Source organism: Ciconia boyciana, chromosome 4 (genome assembly GCF_034638445.1).
Source record: "Ciconia boyciana chromosome 4, ASM3463844v1, whole genome shotgun sequence".
In the NCBI taxonomy this organism is placed as follows: Eukaryota; Metazoa; Chordata; class Aves; order Ciconiiformes; family Ciconiidae; genus Ciconia; species Ciconia boyciana.
In genome coordinates this window covers 22,215,831-22,231,707 of record NC_132937.1, presented here as the reverse complement: position 1 = coordinate 22,231,707, position 15,877 = coordinate 22,215,831, and the positions used below count along the sequence as shown (strand labels likewise).

Below are 15,877 nucleotides of genomic sequence, written 5' to 3'. Positions count from 1 at the left end.
GCAACCAACGCCCAGCCAGTCCCCGAGCAGCGACTGCTACCCCCCGGCCAACTCTCCCCAGTTTCTATACTGAGCATGATGCCATATGGTATGGAATAGCCCTTTGGCCAGTTTGGATCAACTATCCTGGCTGTGCCCCCTCCCAGCTTCTTGTGCACCCGGCAGAGCATGGGAAGCTGAAAAGTCCTTGACCAGTGTAAACACCACTTAGCAACAGCCAAAACATCAGTGTGTTATCACTATTATTCTCATACTAAAATCTAAAACACAGCACTATACCAGCTACTAGGAAGAAAATTAACTCTATCCCAGCCGAAACCAGGACAATAGGGAGCATCTCCCTTCTCTAAGGGTTCAGCTTGCTGTACAGTTGGGCTGTGGCAATCGAGTGTGTCCTTCCTGGTGCATTTTGGTGGTCCAGAGAACATTTAGCCTGTCCACCAGGAGATTGCTGTGGGGGAACCACCTTGCTCTTGACAGAGTCCTTGTTACAGCATTTGCATGGGATATAGGGGAGTGAGGGTCACATCCTTCTGATGTGAGCAGAGCCCATGCTGGATCGGGGGTGTGTCTCAGCCCAGAGAGAATGGGGTGGCCAGTATGGGCTGGAGCTCCCCGTGGCTCTAGCATAGCTGTGTTTTTCCTGTGGATCTTTTGGCAAACTTCTGACGTTGGTCTCACAAGAATTTTGGCTTTGGTTTACTGCTTTCTAAGGAGAGGGGAATAAAATCATACAATCATAGAATGCTCTGGATTGGAAGGGACCTTTACAGGACATCTAGTCCAACCCCCCTGCAAGAGCAGGGACATCTTCAACTAGATCAGGTTGCTCAGAGCCCCATCCAACCTGACCTTGAACATTTCCAGGGATGGGGCATCCGCTACCTCTCTGGGCAACCTGTTCCAGGGCTTCACCACCCTCATTGTAAAAAATTTCTTTCTTAAAGCCAGTCTAAATCTGCCCTCCGTTAGTTTAAAACCATTGCTCCTTGTCCTGTCACAACAGGCCTTGCTAAAAAGTCTGTCCCTGTCTCTCCTATAGGTCCCCTTTAAGTACTGGGAGGCCGCTATAAGGTCTCCCCACAGCCTTCTCTTCTCCAGGCTGAACAGCCCCAACTCTCTCAGCCTGTCCTCGTAGGAGAGGTGCTCCAGCCCTCGGATCATTTTCGTGGCCCTGCTCTGGGCCCGCTCCAACAGCTCCGTGTCCTTCTTGTGCTGAGGGCTCCAGAGCTGGACACAGTACTCCAGGTGAGGTCTCACCAGAGGGGAGTAGAGGGGTAGAATCACCTCCCTCGACCTGCTGGCCACACTTCTTTTGATGCAGCCCAAGATAGGGTTGGCCTTCTGGGCTGCGAGTGCACATTGTTGGCTCATGTCCAGCTTTTCGTCCATCAGTACCCCCAAGTCCTTTTCCGCAGGGCTGCTCTCGATCACATCATCCCCCAGCCTGTATTGAAACCGAGGATTGCCCCGACCCAGGTGTAGGACCCTGCACTTGGCCTTGTTGAGCCTCATGAGGTTCACACAGGCCCGCTTCTCCAGCTTGTCCAGGTCCCTCTGGATGGCATCCCGTCCTTCTGGCATGTCAACTGTACCACTCAGCTTGGTGTCATCTGCAAACTTGCTGAGGGTGCACTTGATCTCACTGTCAATGTCATTGATGAAAATATTGAACAGCACTGGTCCCAGTACGGACCCCTGAGGGACACCACTTGTCACTGATCTCCATCTGGACATTGAGCCGTTGACCACCACCCTCTGGATGCGACCATCCAACCAATTCCTTATCCACTGAACAGTCCACCCATCAAATCCATATCTCTCCAATTTAGAGAGAAGGATGTTGTGGGGAACTGTGTCAAAGGCTTTACAGAAGTCCAGATAGATGACATCCATTGCTTTTCCCTTGTCCACTGATATGGTAACTCCCTCGTAGAAAGCCACTAGGTTGGTCAGGCAGGACTTGCCCTTGGTAAAGCCCTGTTGGCTGTCTCGAATCACCTCCCTGTCCTCTATGTGCTTTAGCATAGCTTCTAGGAGGATCTGTTCCATGGTCTTCCCAGGCACAGAGGTGAGGCTGACAGGTTGGTAGTTCCCAGGGTCCTCCTTTCTACCCTTTTTAAAGATGGGCACAATGTTTCCCTTCTTCCAGTCACCAGGGAGTTCACCTGACTGCCATGACTTTTCAAATATCATGGAGAGTGGCTTGGCAACTACATCAGCCAATTCCCTCAGGACTCTGGGATGCATCTCATCAGGTCCCATAGACTTATATATGTTCAGGTTCCTCAGGTGGTCATGAACCTGATCTTCCCTTACAGTGGGAGGGGCTTTACCCCCCTGGTCCCCAACATGTTGTCCATTGACTCGGGAGGGGTGAGGAGAGCGGTTGCCAGAGAAGACTGGAGCAAAAAAGTTGTTGAGTACCTCAGCCTTCTCCTCGTCTGTTGATACTAGGTCACCATTCTTGTTCATCAGTGGAGGTACGCTATCTTTAACTTTCCTTTTCTGGTTGATATACCTGTACAAGCCCTTCTTGTTATTCTTTGCATCCCTTGCCAAGTTCAGCTCCAGCTGCGCCTTGGCCTTCCTGACCCCATCCCTACACAAGCAGGCAGCGTCCCTATACTCTTCCCAGATTACCTGTCCCTGCTTCCACTGCCTGTGCAGTTCCCTCTTGCTCTTTAGTTTGACCAGCATGTCTCAACTCAGCCATGCTGGTCTCTTCCCTTCCTTGCCTGATTTCCTACATCTGGGGACTGAGAGCTCTTGCACTTTATGGAAAGCATCCTTAAAGATCTGCCAGCTCTGTTCTGCTCCCCTGTCCCTGAGGACCGTTTCCCAGGGGGTCCTATGGACTAACTCCTTGAAGAGCTGGAAGTTTGTTTTCCTAAAATTTAGGGTCCTGACTTTACTCTTTGCCTGTCCCATATCCCTCAGGACTGTGAACTCCACCAATGCGTGATCACTGCAGCCTAGGCTGCCTCCAATCTTGACGTCACCGATGAGCTTACTTGCATTGGTGACCATCAGGTCCAGTATTGCATCCCCTCGGGTAGGGGTGTCTATTACCTGGGTTAAGAAGTTATCCTTAATGCACTCCAGGAGTCTCCTGGACTGCCTACAGCTTGCCGTGCCACTTTTCCAGCAGATGTCGGGGTGGTTGAAGTCCCCCAGTAGGACAAGAGCTTGTGAGCGTGAAGCCTCCTGTAGCTGGAGGAAGAAGGCTCCTCCAAACGCAAGCAAGGACTTGAGCAGCAGAGATGAGAGGTTTCCCACCTGTGTCCTATATTGAGTAGCACTGGTCTTTTCTCCCTGCAGGTGGTCTTCCGCCCTCCTTTGGACTTCTATGATGTCCTAATCCACCTGAATCCAAACCAGATTCCTCGGCATCTGGAGAGCGTGGACCGGCCACTAAAGTCGTTTTCCCGTGGTGTGGTGAAGAACAGCACTGCAGTGAAGATCCTCTTTCCTGTGGTGGATTATGACCCCGTACAGTGCTACCTCCAGGAGCTAAGAGTAAGCATGGCCCTTTGGGGAGGCACAGGGGCTACCTGCCTAAGGGGGAGCTGCTTTCTGGCATTCAGGTCATTAGTTGCCTGCTACTGCAGGACCTAGTTGGTGACATCTTTAGGTATTTTACATGTGATGGTCACTCTTTGTGGGCGTCTGAAATCGCTTCTTCAGCAGAAGACCTGGTGAATGCATCACCTGTTCCATGGAAATGGGAGTGCTGCTGATGTGAGAATGACCTCAGATACAAAGCACCTGGAGCTTTTGCTGAAGAATATGATATTGCAGTGCAAAAGTATCTTTAAGCCATTTGTCTTTAGTCTGTTAATTGACTTTTCATGGCTTCTTGCACCAACTGGGGGGCATGATGGACAGTAGCTACCCGTGTTTTCTGGGGGGATGTACAGGAATCCATGGCATGGTACCAGTAGGGCTCCTGCTGTTAGGCCAGTGGTTGCATGGGCTATAGAGGCTGAATATTGGTCACAGGATGGTTTCTTTGGGGCTGGTTACATGCATGATGGCAGGGGAAGTTGGTAATGTGGGTGTATAGAGAACATCAGTATCCAAAGTTATCAACCTAGCATTTTTCCACCATGTAGCCATGCCAGAGTCTCAGCAAGCTGGGGAGATATGCAAGATGCTGGGTGGCAGTGGTGATGCACAGCGGATCTGGACAGCCAGTACTTTGCAGATGTGCAGCGTCCGCCTCTTTAGCCCTTCCCAGCTTTGCGTGCAGTAGCTGAGTAAATGTTAGTGTGCAGGGAGGTGGGACTGTGATGCCCTTTTTTCAAAACCTGGCTCGACTTTCAAGTGCCGTCATCCCTTATCCACAGAAGTGCTGTGAGTAGTGTCAGAACTGCCATAGGAATCGTAGGCTGGCTTTGGCAGGAATGGTTCTGTGGAGGCCTCCGGCCCCGTTCCCCACTCAGGACAGAGCCAGCTTTGACGTTAGAACAGGCTGCGTAGAGCCCAGTCCTGTTGCATGCCAACTGTGTCCAGGGATGGAGATTTCCCACCTCCCTGTCCCAATGTTTGGCCACCATTGTGAAAATTTGTTTCCTAATATCTGACTGGGATTTCCTTTACTGCAGCATGTGTTGGCTCCTCAGGTCCCTGTGGCAGCCGGGCTGTGCTAGTGGCAGCTTGCTGGAAGGCAGAGCTGGAGCTGGGGGGGGCTCCAGCTTTAGCTGTGCTCTGGCAGCTCCTGGCTGGCCCTCCCAGGCAGCATGGCAGGTCAGAGGGCTTTCCTCTTGCCCTTCTCCTGACTGACGACACACCAGGAGGGTTTTGTCCACCTTCCTGTATGCTTCTCTTGCCTGAAGATTTGGTATCAGCTTCTCTCCAAGCTTGCATTGGGGAAGGAGGTGTGCCTGCAAAAGAAAAATAGTTTTTGGGTAGCGTTTCTTCTCTTCCTGGGGTGACTCCTGCAGGCTCTGCAGGGTTTAGCTTTTGCTGGTCCCCAAGTTGGCTGATCCTGTACAGCCACCGAGTGTTTCTGTGCTGCTGCTACCAGGCTCAGTGGTGGTGGCAGCTGCAAGGAGGGACAGCAGAAAGGGCCAGATCTTGCCTCCAGGTCCACAGAAGGAATTGCAGAGGTGCCTGAATTAAAACGCCAGTTCAGGCTGGAAGATGCTGGGCCCTTTAGGTTCAACCTCCCCTTTCACCTTAACCCAGGCAGCTTAGGAGGTGGTCAAAGAAAACTTGGAAGGGTTTCTTTGAAGATTTCCTCAACCCTAGGCACAGCCCCATTACCTCCCGCGCCACCTGCCAGCTGCATTTCATGCCGATCTCTGCCCAGTCTATGGGAATCTGCTGTGGCTTCAGTAGAGCTGCCAGGTCTAGCAAGGTGCAAGCTTGGTCCTTCTGTCACCCACAGAAGGTTGGGACACTCTTGGGGGGGGCAAGGAAGTGAGAGACAGGGATGCATGCAAGACCTCTTTAAATTGAGGAAGACCTCAAAATTGTCCCACAATTTCCCTGCAAGTAGTGCTGCTTGTTTAGCTGGAAAGTCACGGAGGAGAAGAGAGGGGAGAAGAGGTGCTCGGTGCTCTCCTACCTTGGAGAAGGAAGGTGGTTTTGAAGCTGGAGGTCCTGCAGGACACATTGAAGAGATTATTTGGGGTGTTTCTTGAGGTCCAGGATATGCAAGAAGGAGGGGGAGAAGCACCCTGCACAAGACTTTTTAAAAGGGAGCAGGAAGCACAGCGATCAGGAACTGTTCACTATTTCACTCTTTCCTGGTGTCTGGATCTGAGGAGGAATATCAAGACCAGCCCCTCTCTTCTGTTCCCTGTATGATGAGGATTTGACCTGCCACAATGAAACCTCAACCAAGAGGCATAGATCTGGGTAGCAAATGGAGTTTCTTAAGCCTGAAATCCCTCTCCACGCCATGCTGGAAGGAGGGGATTAGAGTTGAACGGAGCCTTTCAGCAGCTGCCAAGGCTCTGGAGGTGCCTGCATGCATGGGGCCGGAGCCTCTGCATCTCCGGAGGGATCGGGGCTAAGTGACTCTCACGGAGACGTGGCAGGAGGCTGACTTCGTGCTCGAAGAGGAACTGGAGGCTGTTGGACGAGCTGATGGGGAGCAGCTCCTTGGGGAGGCTGTTAACGGGCTTGCAGCAAATCATGCTGTATATCGAAGCACTTGATCAGGAAACTCATCGGGGTGTGTTGCAGTTTATGGGACTTTTTTGTGCTTCTAGTCAACTTGGTGTCAGCAAATGGCTCCAGAAGTGAAAGGTGCAGAAGAGACTTCCCTGGAAAGCAGCTTTCATTTTAATTATTTAAGCAATTATGACTTAATTGATCCAGTCAATTATGACATCCAGGCTGAACTTTTACTGTCTGTTTTCTCTAATACAGGTAATAATAGACTCAGAATAGGGTTTGGTTGGGTTACAAATTACAGCTGGTCCTAAATCCAATATACGAACATCCCAATGAAGAAACATGCATATGAGCAAAGGTCACGTTGCCTCGTTGGAAGCAGTGTTGCATTCGCTTGGTGTCTCTCATTCTGTGGCCTGAGGATGCTTGGGAGGAGCAGCGCAGGAACCTGTCACAGGTTTCTCCGAAGAGCGAACTATGGGGTAGAGAGCCTGAAATCTGCCTTGGCAGCCCTGGCTGGGGGGCTTTTCCTCCTCTTGAAGGCTCTGATATAGGTATGGCTGTGTTTCCTTGCGGCCATCGTATTGGAGGTATCTTGCAGTACCAGTTCACTTGTCTCTTGTAGCTTCCCGATCAGTAGCAGGCAGACCTGAAGGGGTTGATGAATATCTCTCTTTGGGCAAACAGGTGTTTCTTCTGGAAAAATCAAAGAGGTGATGCTGCACATGCTCTCCAGTAACTCAGCCATGTCCACCTGTGTTGGAGGGCCTCAAAAGCTGACTTTTTACTGCAGGGTCACCAGCAAGCAGGTGATGCATACTGTTGGTCGAAACTACCCCATCAGAAATCATCCAGCTTCATGTCTCAGTGTACCAGCATTGTTGCTTGAAGGCAAGACCTTTGCATTGGCTTTGTGCTTTGACCTGGCTTTGGTTGGTAGCCTCTCCAGCACCTTTGCATTTCTCCTTCCCTGGTGTTTGCTTCTCAAAGCAGTGTTCAGCTCATCCTCATCCTGAAGGCTGGGATTCCCTGGGGTGATCTAAACACAGCAAGAAGTTGGTGCCGGAAAGGACTGTGGTGACAGCAGTGAATCCTTACGAAAGATTTTGGATGAGAAGGCACTTGGACATGGAACTGGCTGGCTTCGATTCAGAGTAATTTGCTATCCCTTAATAGCACAAACCACAGAATTGAGCAACAGGGTTGTAGCCGAGGCTGACAGTGCAGCCGTGGTGGGTTTATAGCAACGAATGGAGACATCTGCCACACAGCGATGCTGTGGGATTTTGTTCTCTTCTATGGGCAGAAAAGAAACATCTGCCCTTTTCTGAGCTTGCCATGTGAAAAAGGGATTTAAATGCTCGGGCATATTGATTGAGTTGAGAGGGGCAGGGAGTATCATCTTCCCCAGTGTCCTTGGCCCAGTAACCAGGAGACCCACTTTTCTCCTGTCCAACCTGTTTGCTTCTGAGAGGTTCCTGTTCTTCTCAAATCAAAGGGGTTAGCAAAGCAGGAGTGCTCTGGAGCCAAAGGATTGCTGTGTGCCTTCTCCAAGGAGACTAATCAGAGGAGAAAATGAAAGGAGGGGAGGTGTTGAGTCCTGACTGCTTTAATTTTTTGTGCTCCAAGGAGATGTGCTGCAGGAGCTGGTCTGATCAAGTTGCTGTGGTGCCTGGGAGGCTCTGGGTAGAGATGAAAGGCTGGTCATGGGATTCAGATGGCAAATTCTTCAATTCCAGGACAGATTTGATAGAAAAGGCCTGTTCTGGGAGTCTGTCCAGATGAGAAGGCTTTGCAGACAGATGTTTTTGAGGGAAAGCAGGTGCCAGATGTCCTGCAGAGAGGGCTTCCCTGGAGCTTCAGCCCATCACCAGCCTCACCAGCACCTATGGTCTCGAGCACCTCAGCGAGCAAACCCTGGGTCCAGTCCCGGCGGGGATTCTCCAGCAAGGCTAAATTAAGTTTTAAGTGTCTCAAATGAGGCTCCTGTGGGATCTCTGTCATGACTGCTGGTCTGTGTTGAGCTGCAGAACCCTCAGCCATTTGCTGGGGACATGGTGTGGGAAGGCTCAGCCAGCGCAGCTCTTACTCCAGGGTGGCTTGGCTGGCTATCCTTGAGTTCAAGGGACAATCTTTCCGCCCATATCCAGTGAGTCCTGTGGATATACTTGCCATGCCCATCTGCATGCATTCAGGAGCTCACAAAGCCCAAAGGCTCTGGTCGCCTCCCCAGGGTCCAGAGCTGTTCTCTCATGGTGGGGAAAATCGGATGAAGCTGCCTGTGCCATGTGCATCTGTGTGTCTATAATGGCTGTTAAAAGACCTAACATTTCTTATCGGGTCTTTGGTCTCAGTGGGTCACTGGATGCAAAGCGCTCTCTTTCACTGAGATTTAGCTTTCTCTGGCTGCACATGTCTATCGGAGAGCTCGTGGCAGAGGAGCTGCCCATCTTGTACATGGGAGATCTTTCCTGTGCAGATGAGCAGGAAAATGTTTCCTGCTTTACTGTAAACATCCTTCCCTCTAAAGCAATGTTTTGCATTTCTTGCACCTTCAGACAAGACCTATCTGGAAGACTTACAGCCTTTCCCTTTCTTCCTCCCACAGTGTAGGTACGTGTATCTTGCTACTGCACGTTAGGAAGGAATTAATGATAGTAAAAGTTCTTGGTCTCTTACAATATGTAAGCTGTGGTTACAAAAGGTAGGTGGAACTGGTGAAATCTTTTCAGGTAAGACTGTTCCTGTCCTGTTTTGACTGACAGGCATGACTCCTCCTATGGAGACTTCCAGACAGGCAGAGACGAACTGAAAAAGCTCTGTGGGCTCTCGTAGCACGGAGGAAACCTTCCTGTCTGGTTCTATGCCCTCGGAGGGGCAGAGGTGGCAGGAAATTCCACGCTCTTACAGCTTCAGAGGAGCTACGTGACCCTTAGCGTAGTGCCCTGGGTTGGGGGTGGATGCACACAGGCGTGCATGTGCATATCGAGGCATCAGCCCCTCGTGTTCCTTGGGTGAGCTCAGAGGGTACCTGTGGCTACATTTCTCCTGTGTCAGTAATGCCTTCCTAGAGGTCTGCCCTGGATTCATCCCATAGGAAGCGACTGAAGACTTTCATCTCAGATGGTTTGGTGGATTGGTGGACAAGGCATGTTTGCTAATGCAGCCAGGAGAACATGAGTGGCTTTTTTCCTTGCCATACTTCTTTGCCACTGCCCCAAACCCTCAGGACAAGGATGCGCATGTGGCTCTGATGAGGCACTCGGAGGTGGAAAAGTTTGGATAATTTAAAATACCTTTTGCCAGGTGAATCCCAAACCTAACACTCAGCTTTATTTTCTCTTTTAAAACCCCTCTGACACAGAAGTAACCTCAGCCTGGTTTTCTCGACAGTGCTCCTTGCTCTGTTTGGGTGTGGGGGAAGGCTCTGTCTGTATCATGTAACCTGTGAGCATCAGGGAAGGTCGCAGTAGGATGACAAGGACCGTAAAGTGTTAACCACAAATGTAGTCATTTGTTGGAAGTAAGTAGCTTTAATAGGGTTTTATACTGGTAGATTCCTTGCTGAGAGCACTTAAAATGTTCTAAGCACTGAGCAAATGTTGATTGATGTATTTGCCACTTGAACTGCTGTTGCACCAGGAAGAACTGCTAGGCGTATTTTGGGTGCAGAGACCTCCCCAAATGGCTCCTCTTTTTCCAGCAGCTGTGATGTAATGAGACAGATATCTGGGTTATAGGTAGGAGCAGTGAAAAAATGGGTGGATAAATGGTTAGGCCAAAAAACTCACCCCTAAACAACAACAATGTAGTTGCTTAACTAGCAATGAGCGCTTATGTCATTGCAAAATCCATGCTTCAGCTTGAGCTGCTTAATCCAGTAGTCCCATTTTAGATCAGGGTATTGTTTTACTCACCACCTTTCTCCATCCTTTCATTTGAACAACCCAGATGGCTCCTTACAGACCGTGAGCTAATCTTCTTCCAGCTGCCATGTACCCCTTCCCTGGACTATTAGGCTCCTCTGAATCACAGCCCCAAGCTTGCAGGTCCCCTGTGCCTCTGCGAGATGGGAACCAGCTGTAGGTTTTGCTGATGGTAGGGATCCTCCTGAGCAGGGAGAACTTTCCCTGGGCCTTAAAAGCTGAATTGCAACCAAAGATAACAGCAGCTTGAGAAGGGAGTAGGGGTTCAAATGCGCTCCCTGCCTTTTCTCCCTTTTCTCTTAAACTTTCCCTTGAGGAAGGTGTTTGCAGGCTCAGGCAAGCCCAGTGGCACTGGGCATGGAGCATGGGATGTAGAAAGGGAGGTGAACTCTGTTTACTTTTACTCCCCAAGCCTCTGTACAAACAGAAGTGTGGTGACTAATACACCAGGCCCTTTTAATGCTGCAGTTTCCCAAGAGTTGAATGTGCATCTCTGCAGCTCGGTGGAGCCAGCCCAAGCGCTGTCACGTGGACGATGCTGGGAGCAGCGCAAGTGCAGAAGCTTGCCCTTTGCTGTGATTTTGAACTGGATGCTGTCCTTTTAACATCTGCCCTCTGCTCTCTGCTATCTGGATAAAAGGTGCTGGGTATCAGGCTGAGCAGTGGTTTTATTGGGAAATGAACTGAGCTTGGGAGGGCTCCTTTCCTGCAAATACCCCTGATTCCTGTCCAGTGAGACATGCCTGTGAAAAATAGCTTGCTCGCAGGGAGTATCGTGTGTCACTCGAGACCTCGTCCTGTAGAGTAGCGGGGCCTTTTCAGGTTCTCACATGCTCTGCTCCCCTCTGGTTCGGAAAGCTGCATGTTGGTGGTCAGCATGCCCTGAGCTTTCTTGCCCTTCGTTGAGCTTTCCCTCCCTCCTGCTGTTTGCCTTTCAGCAAAAGGAGGAGTATTCGCTGTTGACTGGGCTCTGAGCGTAAGCTGTCACTCTCAGCTGAGAAATACCAGGACAGGTTGCCTCTTTCTCAATGTATTTTTAGACAGTGGTTTTTCTAGCCAGTTTGGCAAGATAATGCCTTGATCAGCCTTGCCCCCGTGAAGATCCCATGAAGTGGGATGAGCTGGCAGGTCTCAGGCTCTTCCCAGCTTGATGGCCTAATAGTGTTGCCCTCTGTTTGTGATACTTCAAGTCTGAACTCATAAATCTGGCTCTGAAGGCTGCAGAAAACACCACCCCTCCCTGCTTATCAGGTCTTTACTCTTAAAATGCCACCCTACCCTTTGGGATCACTAGTAATACCAACCAAATCCATGTTTTTTTCCTCCTACTGCAATCCTGGTATGTCCATACAAGACCCTTTCCAAGCTTGCCTTTGATGTTGATTTTTTTTCATGCACATCCTCATGAAAACCTCATGATACAATGATGCCAGCAGGGACCTCTCTTTGTAAGAGCGTGGCTGAGTTGCAGCGGGGGAAACTAAGGGGATGGAGAAGAAGGAGCAGAGGGTCTGTGTTTCTTGCAGTAGATTGCTCCAAAGCTGGTGAGACCATGTGCAGAAACTTGTTCTATTCTGATGCTGTGGGCTGTTCGCTTGGCCCGGTAAATATGTGCCATTGCCTGATGTTAATCTCCACCAAGATGAACAAGTGTCAGGGAGCAGCTTCTTGGCTGTCTTGGTCAGATGCGCTCAGGATGCATATCTCCAGGTACCAGCGTGTTGGGTGCTGAACTGTAGAGCCAGACATTTGGGTTCGAAAAGTTGCCTGTACACAGCATTGTTTACTTCTGCTGCAATGCTCATCCCCTGCCTTCTTGCAGTGCTGGGAATCCAGCTTGGGTGGGCTTGGGGTGTGTGACGGTGTGCTTCCCCCGCCCCCGGCCTTTATCTCCTGCAACCCTGCTTAGGTGATAATCACCAGTGGTGATTGTAATGGCACCATCGGCTCAAAGTGAATTCAGGAGACAGATAACAACACAATAGCCTAGGGCTATTGTGCAACACGCCCACCGAAGAAATTAAAACCTGTGGTCGGCATGCAAATATGACTATGGGTCAATCATCTTATCCCCATAAATAGTGAGCAGCCCAAGAGCCCTTTGAGCTCTCCTGCACGGCAGCGGGCTGCATGCCAGGATCTCCCCTTGAGCAGGGACGCCTCTCAAGGTTACTCCTCGAGGTTGAGAGATTCCTTGCCGCAACAGATCCTCGGTAAGTGACTAACAGCATGCTAAACTTTGAAATCTTAGCTAAGTGATATAAAGGATTGACTGCGCACATATAATCCTTTAGATATAAACCGTTGACCAAGTCTGGGACTAGGACTGGATCTAGCCGCACCTAGACTCCTCTCTGAGAAGGAGTTTAGAAAGCAAGGGGATCCTTTCCGAACCTCATGACTCAACGGGAGGGTCTCCCTGACAGTTTTGTCTGACCCTGTCCTCTATGCAGTAAATAATCAAGTGTGCCTCGCCATCGAATCTTGTTAAAACACTGTCGCATTGAACTTTGTTAACTCCCTATTTTGTATCAATAAACTATATTTTTACTTCTCTCTTACGAGTGAAGTGCACTCTCACTCCATCCGCGACAGGGTGTAGCGGATTGATGCACGGACTCCGATCGAGGGATAAATCGAAGACCCTTTATTGAACTATTACATGGCTTATATACTTTCTAATTGTTTGTACATGCGCTACTGAGAGAACTCTTATTGGTTTATATGTCTTGTTCACGCGTCCTTCATGCGTTCCTTCAGCTAATACGATTGGCTATCTTTTTGCAACTTTGCAGTTCCCTTCTTCACAACAAAAAATCACGCGCTCGCCTTATCTCTCTCCAATGCTATCCACTCCTACTCCTGACACACAGCCTCCTTCCCTCAGGCATAACCCAAACTCTCAGTACTTCAATCTTGTTAACCCTTTCACTCCTGCTATGCCTAATTCCTCCTCATTGGGGGAAACCAGACTGTGGACTTTAGTCATCTCTTTATGCGAGATCTCTTTTTGAGCTCTCCTGCTCAGCACTACCAAAGGAGCTACTCATAGACACAGCTGCTGAAACACAAGGAGCGAGGAGAGCAGATTCCTGCAGTGCCTCCATTGAGCATTCCATCTCTTTGCACCTCTCAGGACTTTGTGTTACTTTAAATTTCTGCTGTTATGTTTCCTTTTGGGACACTATGTGCTGACAGCACACGTGGGGTTTGTCCTGGGGGAAGAAGGAGCTTTGATACGTTTGTTGCACAGATTGCAGAGCTTGAGATGCTGGCCTCCAGTGAAAGATCTTGACTGGGGTTGGTCTTTGCCTATATAGTGAAACGTATTGTGGCAGGATTGCCTGCTAGGCAGGGCCCGCCTCTTGCCATCTGATGCACTGTGAAATCTTGGACATGGCTGTTGGGGGACCATGGTGAGGAACACTCAGTGGGTTGTCACCTAAGGGGTCCAATGTCCTAAAGCTGGATGCTGATTTCTGGGTGCTCTTGCAGGCCTGTGGGAGGTGGTGGATCATGTTTCTGCTCTCCAGGACAGCAAAAGGTAGTCAGTGATGAGGTCTGCATGCAAAACTTGGAGGCAGTGCACTGTATCCATCAAGGCTGGGGGAAAAGAGGCAGCAGGAGGCACCTAGGGCTGTCCATGGGCTGCCAGTTGCTTTCCTTGTTGGGAATCCACTGAAAGAGTTGCAGTTTTGGTCCTGGCTGGTGTGGAGCTACTGTGTGTCCCTATGTAAGGAGACTGAATCAAGGATGGGCTCTGGCTCTGGGATGTCTGGCACAACCTCTGTTTGTTTTCTACCCAGGACGCCTTCAGCGATCTCGCCTTGTTCTTCTACGACAAGCATGGTGGGGAAGTGATTGCAGTTTTGTGGAAACCTTTGAGCTTTCAGCCTCAGCCTTTTAAGGTGAGTTCTTGACTCTACTTTAAGCTTCATGTTACCTTTATGCCCTGAAAGCTTGGAGGGCTTTTCTTCTGCATTGTAATTGCTTTGTCTAACTCTCATCAGCCCCAAAGCCCTTTGAGAAATGGAGCTCATACTTCTGTCCCTTCTTAGAAAGGATGAAACCAAGACAGGGCTGTGGCCACAGTGCCCCCAGTCATCAGCAGAGCTGAGAAGGGAACATGTGTCCCTGGACAAGCCCCAGCACCATGATCATGGGTCAGAACAGAGCTCTCTGTCCCAGGTGCTCTTCTCTGGTCCCCTCCTGGGAGGTGGGTGATGCCTTGTTTGCCAAAGACATTTGGTGTGTGCAGCAGGCTGTCCCATTCTTTTGGCTTTGGATGTTTTACCCAGAAATACCCAACCTGCAAGAAGCTGGGGTGGCAAGCCTAGGTTCGTAGTGCCCAAGTCCTATCGATGTATGGAGATATTTTCCAGCTACTTTGTGTGGGTTGGCAAACTCTAGAGGGTGGTTAAGCTAGGTGTGAGGCACGCTGGAGTGATTCATGCTGCTTTCTATGAAGGCAAGACGCAAAGAAACCAGTGACTCATGGCTCAGAGTTGGCAGCCCAGGCTTTTATGCTGTCAGTCTCTGTGTGATTTATCTCCCCTCTCTTCATGGCCAGAGGGCATTGGCCATTCAGCCTAGCTGCAGTTGTGAAACCCAGTTATTCACAGTGGTGAAATGAGAGGAGGAGATGCTTGCATCTGAGCTGAGTGTGGGTTGATTAAACATGAGGGGTTTTTTTAGTGGTGGAGCCAAGGATCTCTTCCCACTGGAGGTCTTGACACCCAACAAGAGAGCAGAGCAGAGCCCAGGCAGCTCTTATTCAGGGTCATGGTGTCATCCTTTTTGCCTACCCTGTCTGCTCTGCTTACACAAGCTCCGCCATGCACCTGCACACTCTTTTCCCATCTCTACCATGCCCCTGGCCATTGCTTCTCTTCCTTCCTTGTGATCTTTGGACTGTGGCTCCAGGGTAAACCCTAAAAGGGGCTGGAAGGGCCACTCTTGCAGTTTATTAGCTCTTATAATGAGCAATGATGGTGTTGAGAAGTGAAGCTTAGAAAATTGGGTGTTGTGGTGTGGCAGGGGTTGGATGTGATGAGGCAGGAGAACAATTTAATTCTCCTGTTTGGGGCTTGCAGAGGTTGTGAAGCAGCTCTGACCAGGTGCTCCCATTTGTGCAATGTTTGTGTGTGTTCTGCAGGTCTCCAGCATGAAAGGAAGGATGGTGACAACTCTGAACAACGAGCTGGTTTGCGTTCCCAATGTGGAGGCAATTCTGGAGGACTTTGAGGTTTTGGGAGAAGGCCTGGTCAAAAGCATGGAAGCTCATACAGAGAAATGGACTATCTGAGGCCACTGAGAGGTGTCAGAGGGACCCATCCTCAAGCAGAGTTTGTTCACTCTGGGACCGTTCCTTTTTATAAATCAGTCCTAGGAAAGGCTTTCAGCTTTTTAAATCCCAGAACTGTGTGTTTTATTCTATTTATCTTTATATGCCTTGTTCAGAAAAGTGATGGGACTTGTTATTGTTTTCAAGAATACAAATGCCTTTTTATTTTGAAGAAAATATAAAGATGGGATAAAGTTTTTGAAAGTGTTCCTGTTCATTGTAGGAAACAAAGCTGGATTCACATGAAAATGTCAAGGCCTGAAAATTCTGGCTGAGGTGTGCATTTAGAAGGCAGTTTCCTAGTTAAATAGAGAGATCATAGCAGCTGCTGTTATTCTAGTGGTTAGCAAAACCAAAGAAACACTGAGCCATTCAAAAATGACCAGGTTATTCCTCTTTACTCAGCCCCGGTGAGACACATCTAGCATGCTGTGTCCAGTGCTGGGCTCCCCAGTAAAAGAGAGATATGGACACACTGGAG

General features: G+C 49.6%; 1 protein-coding gene across 1 annotated transcript in view; it reads left to right on the top strand.

Moving 5' to 3' along the window:
• The window catches only part of NOL6 (nucleolar protein 6), a 35,639-nt gene extending 20,045 nt beyond the window's left edge, over positions 1–15,594 (top strand). The window contains 3 exon segments of the mRNA XM_072859677.1: positions 3,322–3,519; positions 13,859–13,960; positions 15,208–15,594. Coding sequence (XP_072715778.1) covers positions 3,322–3,519; positions 13,859–13,960; positions 15,208–15,357 — 450 coding nt within the window. The 3' untranslated portion in view covers positions 15,358–15,594.
• Positions 15,595–15,877: the final 283 nt, after the last annotated feature.